The sequence below is a fragment of the Protopterus annectens genome, chromosome 10.part0 (assembly GCF_019279795.1).
Source record: "Protopterus annectens isolate FY-2018-M chromosome 10.part0, PAN1.0, whole genome shotgun sequence".
In the NCBI taxonomy this organism is placed as follows: domain Eukaryota; kingdom Metazoa; phylum Chordata; order Ceratodontiformes; family Protopteridae; genus Protopterus; species Protopterus annectens.
Window position 1 is genome coordinate 1,557,326,883 of NC_056744.1, and position 19,522 is coordinate 1,557,346,404.

At 41.7% G+C, this 19,522-nt stretch overlaps 1 protein-coding gene across 5 annotated transcripts in view; it reads left to right on the plus strand.

Annotated features, from left to right (window-relative positions):
• LOC122813727 overlaps nt 1-19,522 on the plus strand; it is a 422,056-nt gene that overhangs the window by 358,271 nt on the left and 44,263 nt on the right. For 4 of the 5 annotated variants that reach the window (XM_044086194.1, XM_044086196.1, XM_044086198.1 and 1 more), the window contains one exon: nt 11,770-11,844. In XM_044086194.1, the coding sequence (XP_043942129.1) occupies nt 11,770-11,837 (68 nt within the window). In that variant the 3' untranslated portion in view covers nt 11,838-11,844. The remainder of the gene's footprint in view (nt 1-11,769; nt 11,845-19,522) is intronic. The other variant, XM_044086197.1, reaches the window with a different exon arrangement.

Sequence of the window (19,522 nt, forward strand, 5' to 3'; positions counted from 1 at the left end):
CAGCATTCAAGGACCTACTTCATCCGGGGCAACCACTGATAAAGACAGACAACACTACGGTCATGTGGTATATATATAAATGAGCAGGGGGCACACATTCTTACCCCCTTTGCAGACCAGCCATGACTTTGTGGGACACAGCATTGACTTACCAAGTACATCTGCAGGCACATTTCCTGCCAGGAAAGGAAAATACTCTGGCAGACGAACTAAGCAAAAAACCTCATGGATCCCCACGAGTGGCACTTGGATCCACAAGTCTTCAGCATGATAACAAGGAAATGGGGATGCCCAGACATAGATATGTGCCTCCCCTCACAACTACCAACTAAAAAGATTCTGCACAAGGACCTATCACAGACAAGCATGGAAAGTGGACGCCCTATCTTTCAGCTGGAAAAACCTATCAGTATATGCCTTTCCTCCACTGCCTCTTCTCCCCAAGGTACTCCTAAAGGTCAGACAGGAGAAGCCAAAGATGATACTGATTGCCCCAGACTGGCCCCACCAGTACTGGTATCCAATCCTATGGAACTTGTCTCAATGCCTAGCTTGGACCTTACCTCAAATACCCCATCTACTGCCCATCAATACAATCAAATCCTGCACAACCAGCTCAGGACTTTAAACCTGGCAGCATGGCGGATAATGTAATCATACAAAACACACCTCTCAGTAAAGCTGTGATGGATGTCATTTTGGAAGCCAGAAGGTCTAGTACTAGAAAATCTTATGCTGGAAAATGGAAGAGATTCTGTGCTTGGAACCAGGCATAAGGAACTGATACAGCTGTACCAAATATTCCTGAGATTTTGCAATAATTAACTGAGATGCTGGACAAAGGCCTATCTTTTTCATCAATTAAAATTCATGCCTCTGCCATTTCGGCTCATTACAATACAGAGCCACCAATCTTTTCTCATCCTTTATTAAAGCAGTACCTCAGAGGAGCCAAAAATTTAAGGCCTCCAAGGAAAACACCAATACCTGCATGGGACCTCAACTATGTCTTGGAAAAACTCACCCTGCCTCCTTTTGAGCCCAGCCGCTACTGCTGATATAAAGTTTTTATCTTGGAAAACAGCTCTGCTCTTAGCAATAACTTCTGCAAGGTGAGTGTCAGAGCTACAGGCACTCATGGCTGTGGAACCTTTTATCATGTTTTATCCAGACAGGGTTTCTCTGAGGACAAACCCAACATTTATGCCTAAGGTGGTGTCCAGTGTGGCTCTAAACCAAACTATTCATCTGACAAATTTTTATCCAAATCCACAGAACAAGGGGGGAAGAGAATTCTGTATTCTTTGGACGTACACAGACAGCTTAGATTCTACTTGGACAGGACCAATGTTTTCAGGAAGACAGATCAATTACTAGTGGCATATGCTGCAGGATCACAAGGAAAGGCTATCTCAAAGCAGACTGTTTCAAAGTGGATAGGCCACTGCATTCATTGCTGCTATTTTTACCATGGCAAGCCAGTGCCTAAGGGCATTAGGCCACTTTCAACCAGAGCTGCAGCCACTTCAGCAGCCTTTCTCAGGGAAGTACCAACCAAAGACATTTTAGAGGCTGCTACTTGGAGTTCAGTGCACACCTTTACAAAGCACTGTCATCTGCCACTCTACTCTAAATCCAGGGCAGGCTTTGCCACTGCAGTTCTGCAGGGCCTCATAGCCACCCCTAATGCTGTTTAGCTCCAGCCTCCCAACCATAGCTTTGGGTCTCTACCCAAATGTAATGAATGCAACAGTGAAACACAAAGAACATAGTACAGTTGTGTACACTTACCATAAATGTAGATGTTCGAGTGTATTTACTGTTGCAGTCCAGGTTACCCACCCGCCATCCCCTTTTTTTCTGCTGGAACTTATCTTTCCTTTTCTGATTTATACAACCTATGTGGTGTATTTGCGTGTAGATGAAGGTAAAGTTTATATTGGTGCATGTATTTATATATATATATATATATATATATATATATATATATATATATATATATATATATATATATAAATTTTGGCTACCCTTTTAGGGGGCACCTGACATCTGTGGCAAGAAAAACTGAAGAAAATGGTGTTGGCTGCTTCTTTTACACCCCTGACGACCTAACGTCAGGGAAGTGGCGACAAGCAGCTGACGCAGGACCCAAGACTTTGAAATTCAGGCCGACTGAGGGCAACCTGCCAGCAGGATTACCCAAATGTAATGACTGCAACAGTGAATACACTCGAACATCTACATTTATGGTAAGTGTACACAACTGTACTTTTTGGCTTCTGTCTCTCAGGTGGCTCACCACTCTATCAAGTGCAGCTATGATGATGCTGATGCCTCTTTCCAAGTTGCTGACTTTGGTTCTGTCATGAGGCATTACTCTTGACTTTGTTTACAGTCTTTACCTGAGGACATTAAGACCAAGTTGTTGGATGCTCCTTTGGATAGTAAAAATCTATTTGGGACTACTACTGCTGCTGCTATGTTTAAGTCTCCTCAAGAAAAAGGTAAAGCTTTGCAGGACATTAAACATATTTTTGTATCTCCTATCCCTAAGTTTCAGACTATCCCACTAGGTCTGATTTTGTTTGCAGGCAGCCTCCTTAGGCTACTAAAGGTGGGAAGGGTGGTAGATGCTCTTCCTGCAAATTCTTCTCAGATTCCTATAGCCCAGAAGCCTCCTTTGTCTGACAAGCCTGCTTCTCTTTGACATCTTGCCACACAACCCTTGTCCAGGTTCTTTTGCCCCTTTTTCTGTCCCTTTGTCTTCCAAACTAACATCTCATCACCTCATATTCTTGGGTTCTGTCCATCATCCTTCAGAGTTACTTCATAGTGTGGAAGTCTTTCCCTTCTTTTTCAGTGATTCCTCAACCTCCTCTAGAGCATCTTCCTTATTTCTTAGAGGTTTTTGGGTCTCTGATGGACCAGGGAACTGTCCCTTCTTCCCAAGTAGGAAAGGGATTTTACTCCAGGATGTTCCCAATTCCTCAAAAGGAGGGCATTTGGTGTCCTAATCTGGGTCTCATGTTTGTCAAGGCTCCTTCTTTTATTGCTACCACAGGCTTATCTGATGTCTTTGGATTTGAAGGATGCTTATATTCATGTTCCTCTCACCCTCTTTTCAGTAAGTTTTTGTGTTTCTGTTTCTTCCTCTCCTTTTCAGTTCACTGCTTTGCACTTTGGCCTTTGTACTGTCCCAAGGGTATTCACAAAACACTTGGCTTCTGTGATTGCCTTATGCAGACTCCAAGCCATTCAGATATTTCCTTATATAGATGACCTTTTGCTTCAGGCACCTTCTTCCAGTTGCCTGTTACAGGATTTGAAGTTCACCATATCTGTCCTTCAAAGTCTGGGGTTCACTATCAACTTCCAAAAGTCTGTCCTGACTGCCTATTAGAATCATGTGTATCTGGGTTGCAGGATTCAGACAGTGCCCATGTTAGCCTGTCCTCCCCCTCCAAAGATTTTGTCCTTGACAGCTTTCTTTTAGTCTGTTCTTCCTCTGCCTGCCATTCCAGAGAGTTTCTTCAGGCCCTGGGATTCATGGCCTTTTCTGTTCCAGTGCTTCCTCTTGCCAGACTGCATATGTGGAAGTGTCAGTGATACCTCAGGTCAGTTTAGCTTCATCATTGCCACCCTCTGGATTTCAGAGTCTCTCTCCTTCCTTGTATTAAGCAGAAATTCAAGTGATGGATTCAACAACTTACCCTTCAACCCAGGCAAGCCTTTCAGCCTCCAGCACCTTCTCAAGAACTGACACCTCAGACATGAACTGGGGAGCTTCCTGTGGTCACCTGAAAGTTCATGGTCGCTGTCCCCCCATCAGAAGTTACATAATGTCAACATCAAAGAGATGAGAGCTCTGATTCTGGCCCTTCAGGATTTTCACCCCATGCTGTGTCCAGACCCTCTGAAGGTTTAGACAGACAACACCACTGTGATGTGATATGTCAACAAATAGGGACCACAAAGTCTTACCTTCTCTGCAGGCTGGCTCTTCAGACCTGGGATCTGGCTGTCCCTTATCAGTTAACTCTTCAGGCAGTGTATATTCCTTCAGAGCACAATCTAGTGGCAGACTCTTTGAGCAGGTCCAAAACACAAGCTCACAAATGGATCCTTCACAGAGACATGTTTCTGAACATGATTCATTGGTGGGGTATTCCTTGGGTAGATCTTTTTGCCTCCTCTTTCAACAGGCAGCTTCATATTTTCAGTAACAGAGTGTTATGCCATCTGATGTGGATGGACGCCCTTTCTTTTCCTTGGAAGGGGATGTTTCTCTATGGCTTCCCCTACTTCCAAGAGTCCTGTAGACGATTCGGCTGGACTCCCCAAAAATCTTGCTAGTGATTCCCTTTGGGTTAAGACGACACTGGTTCCCCCTCTTAATGCATCTGGCCAGAGGGCAATCACCACAAGTTACCTCACCAGCTGGACCTTCTCACTCAGGACAAGGAGACATTCATTCATCCTCACTTGTCCACTCTTCAACTGACACTGTGGGTGATAGGGTTTTGATCCCTTTTAGACATTTGTTTTCTGAGAATGTGCTCAGGGTTTTACAGGAGGTAAGAAAACCTGCAACCAGAAAGTCTTAAATGTCCAAATGAAAGACATTTTCTGTCTGGCGCTATGCTCATACCCAGGACCCTTTCTTCAGTGGGGGGTCCCTCTGGTCCTCTCTTACTTGTGTGAGTTACTCCAGTCTGGCTTGGTCTAGTCTTCTTTAAAGGCCCATTTGTCAGCTGTCTTAAAGGTGTCCTGCATCTTTGACCCCCAAGGAAGCCTATTCCTTCTCCTTGGGACCTTAATTTTGTTTTGGAAGAATTGATCCAGGCTGCTTTTGAGCCTTCAGTTTCAGCTTCTCTACAACATTGTACCTGGAAAGACTGTCTTATTGCTTGCTTCTAATTCTGTTCAGAGGGTTTCTAAGCTTCAGGCTCTTTTGGCCATTCCTCTTTTTTTAGTTTTCCACAGGGACAGGGTGACTCTTCGTAACAATTCTTCTTTTATGCCCAAGGTTTTTAATGAGTTGTCCTTGACTCAGGCAGTACAACTCCCTTCCTTTTTTCTTCTCCTCAGTCTGATAGTGAGAAGGTCCTGCATACCTTGAGTTTGCACAGATAACTCAGGTATTGTTTGGATAGAAGTAAGGCCATTTTGTGAGACTCACCAGCTTTTTGTTTCCTTTTATAGCAGGGCATTAGGTTTGGCTGTCTCTAAGCAAACCATCTCCTCCTGGATTTCTAAGGCCATTTCCTTTTGTTATTCTTTTCATGGCAAGTGTCTGTCTACTTCTGTTAAGGCTCATTCCACTAGGGCTGGTGCCTTCTTCAAAGGTTTGGACACCAGCTCTATCTTTGAAGGTACTACGTGGTCTTCAGTGCTTACTTTTTCTAAGTGTTATAAATTATTGTTTCTAAGGCCAAAGGAGGTTTTGCTAGGGCCGTCCTGCATGGGTTTGTTAAGGGCTCTTCCCAACCTTCCACCCCCTTTCTTGACCATTTGTACTCTCCCCAAGGTTAAGAATACTGCAACAATGACATAGAAGGACATAGTACAGTTGTGTAAAATTTTACCTTGACATTAGCTGCCCTTCTCTTCACTGTTGCAGTATTCTGTTCCTTCCTCCATCTCCCTTTTTCTTTTAGGTTTTGATTTGGTTCACTTCCTGGTCAAGGGTCCCCCCTTTTCTGTCTGCATTTTTCCCTTCTGGATTTGCATAGCCTCTGTCATTCTATGGAGACTATTCTCTACTGAGGCAGTTCATTTCTGGGTAATTGTGTCCATATGTCACCTTTATGCCCCATGTCCTGTACGGGAAGCATACATGTGACATATGACAAGTACAAGATCTAAAGGCTTTGATATGATAGCAGGACATTGGGATATCTTTGGCAGGAGATCCCTAATGTGAAAAATACTACAACAATAAAGAGAGGGACATCTACTGTTGTGGTAAGATTTTACACAACTGTACTTTTTTCTGATTCTGTATAAGCCCAATGTTTGCGCTAGGATGCTGACTGCGCAGTGGTGGTTAGTATTGCCCTGTATAGATGCAAACACTTTCAAGTTAAACATTTCCATAGAATAACTATCTATACAACCTTTCTCAGTACCCCTGCTGCTCTAGGAGCATCTGCAGAGTAGTATCACCTTGTTGGTTCACACTGAGTATAGCATCCATTCTTCATCTGTGTGCTATTATCCCAGTCCAGTTAATTCTACCCATTCTTGTCCCTGGTTAAACTCATAGTAATAAAACCCGAAACCATGGATAAACACAGCCTGGTGGACATGGGTATCCTGAAGCAACGTCGCAGTTGTCTCATTTATACTGGCAACCACTTAATCCTGAAACAAACAAAGATGAAGTAGCAAAAGTAGCCATGTAGCCCAGATCGGTTGTTGATTTTTTGGTACAATGAAAAAACCCTGTGTGTTGTGAAACTCATAAGGGGCACATAAAGACAAAAAGCAAATAATCCTATAGGTTACCTGCTGAGGTAGGTAGGTAGGTAGGAATCATCTTGATCAGTGTTGCTTCCAGTGATGGTTGGCGTGTAGCTTCTGAAGCTGTTCATTGCTTTTCTTTAGCTGCAGTTTGGTTTGGATCTGTCTGTGGTGGTCGTAGTGGGAACTTGTAGCATTACCATAATCCCTCCATTGGTAGATGGTTCCCTCTAAAAAATTGTAGCTCAAATCATATCAGAGTTTAAAACTACATCAAAAACGTAGACTCGTGTTTCTCAGTTTTTTATTATAATAAGGCAGATATGAGCACTGTTGAAGTTTACTATTACAGAAAGACGTGGGGATAAAGGTCTGGCCCAGCAGGTGTGCTCATGTTGGGAGGGTCTCTGGGCTGGTCCTTGACAATGAATCCCTGCTTTAGTGAAGTTAATTACTCTAATGGCACCAAACAAGAATACCAATATGATTGCCAGTTTTAATGTTGAGCCCAAAAGTGTCCGTATTCCTGTAGATTATTGCTACAGTATTATAAAGATCCTAGCATGAAGCATTTTGTGGGCTTTTGTAAGGTTTTAGTGTTGATGATATTGTACTCCAGAATGTTACAGATCAAAATTAGAAATAAAAATTAGACCTTGATGTGGAAACTTTGCATGTGTACCAGACTTAAGGTTTATTAAAACAGTGTTTATATTGAACCAGAATTTGTAAAATTGCAATCGGGTAGCACTGTGTCTGCATATTTAACTTGATGTGTACTGATTAAGTGCACATTACTGGATGAGTGAGTAGTTATAGGTGGAAGTGTGCCATTGATCGAGAGCAGTACTGTTAACAATTGCCGTAGCGTGGACTTGAAGAACATGTAGAATGTTGCAAAACCTGTGCATGTGAGTGCAGTTGAAAGGGGTATTTCACAGCTTTTTGCTTAATGCTTCCTCAGATCTGCCTCTGGTTCAGGCTAGTCAGTGCTCGTTATGTGCTGGTTACAAGAGTTCATCTGGTAATTAAGAAAATTATTATAAGGGGGAAGGGGGTTGGGGTGGTGTGTGTGGTTTAGAAAAGGCCTCTCATGCACAGATTTATAAGCAGCATAACAAATCTCTCTCTCTAGATATATATATATATATATATATATATATATATATATATGTGTATATATATATATATATGGGTCTACTTTGTTTTGTTGAATCTCATTTCACTGAATTTCATTTCACCCCGACCACTTCGCTGAAAACACAAATTACTGAAAATTCATTTCACTGAACTGCATTTAGTATATATAGCACTGTGTAGTGTACTGTAAGGCAAGTAAAAGGTATATGCCCTTTTCTCCACTGTAGTGTGATCCTGGAGTTAATATATATAGATGGGGGGGTGTATCCCCTCACTTAGTTTGAGTACATATTGTCTTCTGCAGAGCGTTAGTCATTGGTGTTGTAACTATGCATGTCTATTGTTTAAAATGTAGTGTTTTGAAGTTTTTGATAAAATAGAATATAAAACAAACAAGGTGTGGGACTACACCCCCCCAACTATTCATAATAACTCCAGGATTGCACTACAGTGGGGAAAAGGGCATATACCTTTTACTTGCCTTACAGTACTCTACACAGTGCCATAATTAATATATATATATATATATATATATATATATATATATATATATATATATAGGTCCTAGTCACATTGTCGAACCACGGTTCATCGAAACCATGTTTTGGCGGACACAATTTAGCGAAAGTGCATTTTATCGAAAATGCACTTTCGCCAAAGAAAGAATGGAAAATTAAAGAAAGCATGCAGTTTGCATGCACCGTTAGTTGTAAATCAACATATAGTGTTGATTTACAACTAACGAAACTATCACTGACATCGTGGTACAGTGGGGATAAGGGGAATATTCTCTTTTCCCCACTGTAATTCGATCTCAGAGTGAGAGTAATAAAGTAGGGGGGTGCAGGGGGGCTTGCCCTCCCATGCATAACACTGTTTGATGTTTTTTTTTTTTTGTTATTTTATTTTCTTTAGCGAAAGTGCATATTAATGACAGTATGCACTTTTGCTAAAGTGTGTTATCGGAAACACAATTCAATGAACTGTGTTTTCGATAATAAGACAATGACCCATATATATATATATATATATATATATATATATATATATGAAAGAAACCTGAACCATGTAATGCAAAATGCAGTAATGACACTTCTTGATTGGGACTTATGTTTAAGTTTTGAAACTGCAGCAGTTAGGAACCAGCTGAGATGGAGGGCTGAAATGGCGGGGGGGTGAACACATTATCACTTAGCTTGAAACAAACACAGTATATAAGTTCTACTTAAACTTAAAATTGAGACACGACTCTCATACTGACATATCAAATGACAAGCAAGTTGTCTGCACACACACATCATTTCCCTCACTAAATGTCTCGACATATAAACCCACAAATGCGGAGGTACTCACCAGTAACTTACCAAAACCTCAGAGGCCTCCCATACACTGCCCTCAGAAACCACATGCAAAAAAAAAACAAGTCAACACCAACCACTACACATACAAATACACATCACAATGTCTCCAGAAGCAGACCCCTAAGGCTAAACACCACACATTCAAATACTGGCCAAGGCATTAGTCACCTCCACTGTGCCTTTTTTAGGCTGTGCCAAACCAACAAATTCTTCTAATGCCAAGCTGACGGTACTACTGCTCAGTGCTAGGAGTCTTAACAAGAAACTGCACTCCCTGTAAGCTCTCCTCTCCCTGGAGAATGCAAGCATCTTTGCAGTTATACAGAAGTGGTTCAGGGCTGTGGAGAGTACCCTGGCAGTGCAAGGCTAACCCATGAAAAACCCCTACCATTTCTTTATCTGTTATCACTGCTCTCTGTAAAGCTAGAAACACAGCACCAGTGGGTCCTGACAGAATTCTAGGGTGCCTATTAAATAGATTGAAACATGATCTAGCAGACCCACTCGGATCTCTATTTAACCACAGTCTCCAGGCAGGCATTGTCCCAGTAGAGTGGAAGACAGCAACAGTCATCCCTCTGCACAAGGGGGCGGGGACAATCATGATTGTTCTGAGGAAACTACCGACCCATATGTCTGACTAGCCTCGTATGCGAGGCTATGGAAAAGATAATCATCATAGCTCTCGACCTCTTAGCAGAAAAAATCTGGACAAAGACGTAAATAACGGGGACAAAGCACCAAAAATAGAGACAAATTTTAAATATTGCTCTTATAAACTTAGAAAGTTGCTAGAATAAAACATCTTGTGTTACCATGCATTTTCTGAAGGATATGAAGTCTGAAACTCAAATGCCTGTGATTATTTAATTAATTCAGTCGTCTCTGTTTGCCACAAAAATCCAGACAATCACAAAGTTTATGAGAACGAAACCAAAAATTTCAGGCAATAATCTGGACATTCTGCAAAAATCTGGAAAGTTGAGAGATAATTATGGACCTGATTCACGACACAGAACATTTCCAGACTTTAGACCCAACCCAGTTCGACTTTGTCAAGGGCAGTTTCTGCCTGCTGAATCTGGTACACTTCTTTGAGAAAGTCACCAAAGCTGTGGATGCGAGTAAGACAGTGCATACCTCCTGCCTTGACCTGGTCAAGGCATTTGACAGAGTACCCCACTCGGGTATTATTGATAAACTCATAACATTGGGCATAAACCTCTACATTGACAGATGGATAGCCAAATGGCTTATGGATAGGCCACATGTTATTAGAATGTGGGGATCCACATCCATCCAGAGGCCAGTCACCAATGGAGTATCACAGGGATCAGTGCTGGACCCCTCCTGTTTGGGATATACTTCTCAGATGTCATGGCAAATGTAGATGGCCTTTGGCTGACCAGGTTTGCTGATGACTGCAAGATGGGAGCAGTCACTGACTCCCCAAAGAGTGTTGATATCCTACAGAAAGGACTGATGCAGACTAATGATTTGTGTCGGAGCCATGGCCTCAAACTAATTGTGAGGAAGTGCATAGTACTACCCTTTGGGAAATCAAATACTCCTGCAAATTACAGCATAGACCCCGTGAGTGGACCCAGTGTTGAGAGATCTGCGTACTCGAATAGATAGATATTAATCTGAACTTTGACCACCATGTCTCCAAGGTAGTGAGGAAATCCTTGTGTGTGACTCAGTTTATATGTAACGGCATGGCATCCATATCTAAGAATGTTATAATACCACTGAATTCTGCCCTCATCAGACCAGTAATTGAGTACACTGCACCCATTTTTGTGTATCTTGTCAGGCACCTGCAACAGCTGGAGCATCGTAAGAGGTTTCTCACCAAAAAAATACAGTGTATTACCAACATGTCATATGCAGATCGATTAAAAACCCTGTCACTGTGTTCAGTTTCCTTCTGATTACTCAGGGATGATCTATGCCTGACCTACAAAGAAGTCTGTGACCCAGCCCTAATAGAAATATTGCATATTCGCAAAACTAACTGCACAAGGGTTACCCGTTCCAGGGATCTAAACCTGATCTCTGACATGAATGGATCACTCTGGAGAGACAGGATTTGCATCCCAGATATTGCCCCTCCTCTGGAATAGATTTCTTATTCATGTGACACAGAGCCCTTCCCTCACCATCACCAGGTGTGATCTGGAGCAGTGGAAGGGAAGTTGCAAGTTCAGTCCTGGGGTAATGCCCATGCCCATTATTGACAGAGGCAGTCGAAAAATTGTCTAAGCCCTGCGTGTTGGCCCTTGTTACCTTTCCCCTAGGGATAGAAAATTGGGTAAAGGTTGGGTACAGCTGGCTAGGCTTGTAAGGGCTCTTGAGCTGTTAGACTAGTAATCTCCTATGAACCTATATTAACAGGGTTGTTTCACTGATCAGTACAACCTTTGGGTGTAGCTTTATACTAGTATTCTTTTATTTTTGCATCTTAGTTGGATGTTTTAATTGCTGAAGCATTTTTTGCTGCTGCAGATATTACACTTGTACAACACAGACTACAGAACAGCCATGTGTTGCTTTTTTCCCTTCTGTTTGGATCTAAAACGTAGTACCTGTAATATGTTCGCAGGTATGTTGTAGAAAAAGGTGAAGGTTATGCTTAGACTCAGCACATTATTTATATGCATTCTAAACTCTGTTCTTCCGAAAGTTGAATGAGGTAACCATTGTAACAGATGGAAAAGTAAAAGACTTTGTTGCAGTGTAACATCTGGACTTCTTACTTACTGGACCCCACTGTTTTCATTCAGTTTTTTTTTCTTTTTTTCAGCAGAGTATACATCCCCTGGAGCTGTGTTATATCACTGCGGTACTGGTAATGGCTGGCGTACATCCTGATGCACAGGTAATATTTCCTAACACCATGTTCTTTATACTTGGTAGTAATCAAACCTAAACACTGTAATGTTTGTTTACATCACTGCTTGCCTGCGTTGAGTAGACTAAAAAATAAAAACTATAGGACGGCTGTAAGAGTATCGCCACATTTTAGAGTCTTTCACTCCAAGATATACTGTTTCAGTTAGCACCCTCACAAACCTGTATTATTTTTCATTGAAGAGGACTCCTGCAATAGATTGAATAACAACTGAGCACCTTTCCAAGCATTTTGCCATTTTTTACAAGACTAAATACACAGCAACCAGCAAGGAAATGTCTTCCTAAGTGTCCAGAAACAAAAAAGAAAACAAATAAAACAAACATCGCAAAGACTCAAAAGACAATGTTCATTAACTTAATCAAAAAACTAAAAACTGTAGTAAAAAAGGAGTATATGCACTTTCGGAACAATCCTTCATCAGATCGTCATTCATAAAAAACTCTGCTTATTTAAAACAAGGCGTATTCAGTTAAAATCAAGATTTCATGCTCCACCCTCTCCAAGTCATTCAGAATGTGGCAGAACAATACAACCAATCAGAAATGAGATCTGTGCCTGCACCCTCAGAATTGGCTTCAGTGGAAAGGAACCATTCAAGTCAGGTGCCTTATCAGCTTGTAGATTCACTAGCCATTGTAATTTAACAATTTCAGTGTAGGTGCATGTATCCCCTCCTATCTTATTCGGCTTACAAATCTGTATAACCAAAAAAGAGAAACCATACGTTGGATGATCTACTGTATGTTGAAAAAGAACATTACGTTAATTTTTTGTCAGATGTTGCAAAATGCGATTTTTTATGCCTATTCATCTTCCCCACATAGAAACTTGTACAAGCATTGCATCTTGCCAGATATATAACATTCTCATTGGTATCCTGTTTTTATACTTGGTGGTTTTGCAGTTGCCCACCCCTACTGTAAATTTGATCTGGGACACTCCTCCCAGTCTAGTGTCATTACCTCATACTACCTATTCCAGTTAGATTCTTCTCCTCCTTTCCCCTTTCCACTTTACAAAAAAAAATTCTAAGCTTGTTTCCTGCCTTTCCTATAAGTTGTCTAGTCCAGATACAGATTTGCTGTATCCAGGACTGTTTGTAAACTTCTGAGACCCCAAGCCTTTCAGTGTTGGAGGGAAGCCTTCTAGCTTAATTTTGTTTCTTAGAACTAGTCATTTTTCTAGTTTCAGCACTCAAATCTGTTTCTTTGAGCTCAGCACTTGTTCAGAACTCATTGTAGGCACTAAAAAAGCTACAAATTACTACAGCACTCAACTTTCCTCACTTGTCTAGAGAAAAACAGTTTTTAGTACTTAATAAATAAGCACCTATCCAGGCATGTCTAAGGGTCAGCTCCCGATGTATTCTCCTGTTTACCTGATGAATCTGGGCATCTTGGGGCAATGCAGCAATTGCCTCATGTACACAGACAACCCTCTCCTCCTACCACCCAACACTACAACCTGTGAGAGATGCACTTATATAACCAAACTGGAAGCAAAGCTCTCTTCACCCAAGACTGGACTAGACAGTCAAGAGGAGAAGGAAAACACTTGCACCACACCACACTCATTACATAATCCCTCAAAACCGACACCACCAAAACACACACATAGAAACACAAAACACACACCTACATTCATGGAGGCACTCAAACAAATCTACCCAAGCAACAGAGACCTCCAAAGCAGAAACGTAAGCAACCTCCACCCCCCAACACAACTCAAATGACACAGAGCCCACAAACTCAGTGTGCCACTCAACCACAGCCCATAAGGCATAACAACGTACCTAACACTCTAGTCATAGGTGACTCTATAGTCAGGAACACTGATGTTCAACTCACCAGGCTAAACAAGGAGAAAGTCACTGTCAGCTGCCTGTTAGGTGCCAGGATCCACCACATACCGCATGCACTCAGGTTACTCCACAGCAAGTACAAATATGACTCTGTCATTGTCCATGTTGGTGTGAATGACCTGAGACGTACCTCCGTGGACTACATGAAAAGAGACATGGAGGAGCTTTCTGATCTTGTAGCCCAGGCAGGTATGACCCTAGCCCTGAGTAGCATCCTGCCATCACCCAGAATGATACCACAGTAAAAGGACTTCAACAATTGGCTAAGCTTCTGGTGTCATTCTAAGGGGATCCAGTATCTGTCTGCCTGGGATGACATGATCGACAAACCATGATGCTTTGCCAGGGATGGCCTGCACCTGTCACCCTTGGAATTCCGAATACTGGCTAAGGCTCTTGCCACCCCTATAGTGCCTTTTTTAGGCAAGATTCAAATGACAAATTCACCACCATAACAGGTACAAGCAAACAAATCTGAGGGTAATCCTACTCAGTGCTAGAAGTCTAAACCTCAAAATGCACTCACTCGAGGCACTCCTTAAAATGGAGAACATCGACATCTGTGCAGTGACAGAGACCTGGTTCAAGGCTCCAGAGAGCACCCCTGCATTATCAGGCTATAATTCATACCACACCTTTCGGCCACCTAACTTGGACCGAACCAGTAAAGGCAGAGGCATGTCAGTATTCATTAAGGATATCCACACCTCCAGGCTAGTTGCTCAGCATAATACATCTGAGATTATCCAAGTACAACTAACTCTGGGCAAGACCGCAATGCAAATTGTAGCTTGCTACAGATCCCACACCATGCCCCAGGATTCCCACTCCTCATTTCTTGATACACTGGAAAATATTAGGGTACAACCTAACACCCTAATAATGGGCGATTTCAACTACCCCACCATTAACTGGGAAAACTACTCATGTACCAACACTTGTGCTCCATGTTTTCTGGAATTCATAAATTCTAATGCCTTGGATCAACTTATCCACACCCCCACCAGGGGCAGCAATATCCTAGACCTGGTCATTACCAACATGGGCAACCGGTGTTCCACACCAGAGGTCAATTCCTCATTGGTCAGATCCGACCACAAGCAAATCACCTAGACATCCACATCCCAGCCCTAACCCCCCCCCCCCAATTAGGGAAATCACCGTAAAAAATGTCTCCAAAGCCAACTTCACGCTTCTTAGACAGAAGTGGCAAACTTCATGGCACCCATGCTGACAAACAGTAGAGATACGACTGCTGAATCCTATACAATTGCACTTTATAAGCACTTACACGAGTGCATGGATCGTGCATTCCCTAACAGAACCAAGATGCTATCCTTCAAAAATGGAAGCCAGTCTGGTGGTCCCCTGCTATAAACAAACTCTACAACAGAAGAAAGAAACTGTTGCCAAAAAGAGTAAAATCCTATGATTGGAGGAATTCCGTGGTCAGCCTCAGTAAGAAGCTGAGATCCCTCATAAAATCCTCCAAAGCTAGTTACGAAAACAAAATCACCACTGATTCTAAAGACAGCCACAAAGCATTCTATAGCTATGTCAAGAATCTCAATGGCAACACTCAGATCTGCACTGAGTTACAGCACAGTGGCACTAAATGTACAGAACCAAATGGTATTGCCAACATCCTGGCAGGTAGGTTCAGTGTTAACTTTACCCCTCTCTCATCCCCTAAAGGGCCCATTTCTCTACCGAAAGAATACAAAGTACCTGTAATCATGGCTGCACAGGTAAAAAAAAAAACACTCTCCAAAGCCAAGAACACAGCATCCATGGTACCTGACAACATCCCAGGCTGCATTCTACATGAGCTACAGAACGAGCTGGCACCCCACCTAAGTACCATGTTCAGTCATAGCCTCACCTCAGGCTTTGTGCCCACTGAATGGTGCACAGCAACGGTTATCCCACTCCACAAAGTGGGAGCCACCACGGACCTCGGAAACTATCACTCCATTAGCCTGATGAGCCTGGTCTGCAAGGCTATGGAGCATATCATCATGGAACTTATAAACAATGACATTGGTAATCGCCAAACTCTGGACCCTACCCAGTTCAGGTTTATAAAAGGCAGATCATGTCTCCTAAACCTGATAGACTTCTTTGAAGCGGTCACCAAAGCTGTAGATGAGGGTAAGGTGGTACACACAGCCTATCTAGATCTTGCCAAGGCTTTTGACACCATCCCCCACTCTGGAATTATAGATAAACTCACTAAACTAGGTATAAATCCCTATGTCACAAGATGGGTTGCCAACTGGCTCGCTGACAGAACCCACACTGTGAAAGTAGCAGACTCCAAATCCGACTTCAGACCAGTGACAAGTGGAGTACCACAAGGTTCAGTCCTGGGTCCTCTCCTGTTTGGTATCTACTTCTGTGAAGTACAGGCTAACACAGAAGGTCTTTGGCTAACTAAGTTCACAGATGACTGCAAACTATGAGCCATAATCAAATCTTCTAACGATGTGGGCATCCTGCAAAAGGGTTTCACTGAAACAGATGCCTGGTGTCAAAGCCATGGCCTCAAGCTCAATGCCAAAAAGTGCATTGTCATCCCTTTTGGTAAAAACTATGTACCCATGAACTACCACATAGGTGGTAGTCTACTTAACACCGAAAGTTTGATGAGACCTTGGGACACAGGTGGACAGTAGTCTCTCCTTTGATAATCACATCACCACAGTAGTCAGGAAATCCTTCTGCATGGCACACCTCATCACAAAAGGTTTCTCATCCAGGAAAAAGAGGTCATTGTTCCCCTCTATTCATCACTCATTAGACCCATTATATAGAGTACAACACCCCTTTTGGTATGTACCTCACAAGACATCTACAACAACTAGAAAGGCCACAGAAATTCCTCACAAAGAGGATTACTGGCCTCAAACATATGCCCTACGCAGACCATCTCAAAAAAACTCCAGCTTTACTCTGCCGCATATCGCCTACTCAGAGGCGATCTCTGCCTCACATACAAAGCTATTTCAAACCCAGAGCTGTTGGACATGCTCCACATAAAGAAATCCCAATCCCTCTGAGCTACACACTCTAGGGACCTAAACCTTGTCACCACAATAAACAGAACATGCTGGAGGGATAAATTCCTGTCTCAGAGACTTCCCATACTCTGGAACAAACTACCTATCTATATCAAACAAAGCTCCTCATTAGCACTCTTCAAGAAAAATCTTGATGATTGGATGGGAGATAGGAAATTCACCCCAGGGATCACTTTTGTGGCTCTGCTTGACGGGCACAGGAAAATCATTTTCTTGGGAGGCAAAAGCCAGGCTACCGTTTGGCTAGGCTTATATAGGCCCTAGGGCCAATAGCCTAGTTACCTACCTATGAACAGTCAGCATATAACTTCAGCTGGTATGACCTGCCCTTTGTAGGATGTACAAAGCCCTTGTCCTTGCTAATGTACTTACAGACTTTACAACGTCAGCATGCAAAAGTGCCAATCCTACTCAAATTATTATGGCTTTTTACTGATGGACAAATATTCCTGCATAAGAAATGTTTAAGATTTAAATTATTCTTAAAGGAGAACAATGTACCACCAACTACTTTCCTGATGGAATAATCAGAAGTCAAAATTTTCCAGTTTCTCCTAATTATTGCACATATATCCTGTATGTCACTACTATACTTAAATGTTACTCTCATTCTTGTACCTAACTCTTTGTCCACTTCATTAGCCAGGGACATGTTATCACAACCCCTCGTAAGCCATAGATTACCTTTAGTACATCTTAGTTGCCGAATGTCATTCACAATGTTCACAGCTTTCTTCTTACTCTAGCCATGTTCCTCAAACTTAGTAATCAGATCATTAATTTCTTTAGTAAAATCACTTTCATTGATACACAGCATCGACACTCTTGATGGCCTGCCGTTTTACTATATTTGGTAAAATGGGTCTCGGACACATGCTGTAATGCCTTAAAAGTGCATTCTTCCAACAGTCTTTCCTGCGTATTGCAATTTCCAACTTAGAACTCCTATTCATAAATACTCGAACATCTAGAAAATCAATGTCTGTATCAGAGCTATTAATAGTAAATTTCAGGAGGGATGTAGTGCTTTCTAAATATAAAACAAATGGTTCCAGTTCCTTAGTGGTGCCTCCCCAAAGAAGGAAGACATCATCCACAAATCTCTATAGTATCTTGTCTTTCCAAACATTCTCTTCATTAAAAATAAAACAATCTTCCCAATAGTCAAGGACAAAGTTAGCGTAGGAGTTGGCAGATGGTATCCCCATAGCAACCCCCCTTTGTCGCCAATAGAAATCCTCAACAAAAATTAAGTTATTATTCTCCAAAATTAAGCGTAGATGGATTGCATATTTTTTTGACAACGACATCATGGACGGCATAATTTACAAAGAAGTCATTGATGGCTTTATGACATATGTATCTTGAATTACAGTAAATAGACTGTTAACATCCAGAGTTACAAATAGGAATTCTCTATTACCAATCATATAGGTATTCATAAATTCAGAGAGGGATTCCAGGAAATGAGCTGTATCTTTAAGAATGGCTGCCACCTTTACTAATGCTAATTTCAGCTTCCTCTCTATCCAAATCGAGAGAGGTTCTGTGGACCAACCATTACAGAAACAATAGGTCTCAATGGGGGATCCATTCTGTCTTATGGATCTTAGGTAAATCACTTATTACAGGAACAAGAGGGTGGTCCACTTTGAAAAACGTATGCATTTCCTGTGTTATTAAACTACTACATATTAAATCATCCAGAGTATTTTTCACATGATATATAATGTCTTTAACATCGCGGTACCTAATGACGTTATAGGTCGAAGCTATGTGGGGAAGACGAATAAGCGTCTAAAAGATCACATTTTGCAACATCTGAGTAATATTAGGATGAAAAATTAACATAATGCTCTTTTTCAACATATAGTAGATCATCCAATGCATGGTTTCTCTTTTTTGGTTCTACAGATTTGTAAGCCGAATAAGAGAGGAGGGGATATATGCACCTATACTAAAATTGTTGAATTACAATGGATAGTGAATCTACAAGCTGATAAGACTTCTAGCCTAATGGTTCCTTTCCAGTGAAGCCGATTCTGAGAGGGCGTAGGCTGAGATCTCATTCCTGATTGGTTGTATTGTTCTCCCACATTGTGAATGACTTGGAGAAGGTATAGCATGAAATCTTGATGTTTAATTGGATATGTCATTTTAAATAAGCAGAGTTTTTATGAATGACGATCTGACGAAGGATTAGTTTTTTGATTACATTTTTGAATATTGTCTTTTGAGTCTTTGCAGTGTTTGTTTTGTTTTCATTCCTGACAAGAAAGTATTGTGGTGAACAGTTGTAACAGAATACCTTACCAGACTGTCCTTCCAAAACTACCCAACTTTTGGACTGGGCACCCATCTATAATGCTTGTAAACAGCTCAGTGCTATAATACCAAGACCCAGAGTTGTGTGTCTCAGAATTATGAAAAACAATGCAGAGAAAGTAGGTGAGAACAGAGATTGTTGGACTGCACCAGTTTGTCTTTAATAGTATATTTTGCTGGGAAGCAAGCTGTACTCCCAACATGGTAAGGCTGTGCCCCCTTTACTCCATCAGTGCTTGTATACTAATGTCAGATTGCTGTATCTTAGAGCAAGGGGAATACTTTGAGATACAATGATCCAGGACATGGTCCTGTTCATTTTCACACATTGTCATACGGCCTCTCTGTTGTGAGTCTCGGAATTTAAAATGGTTAC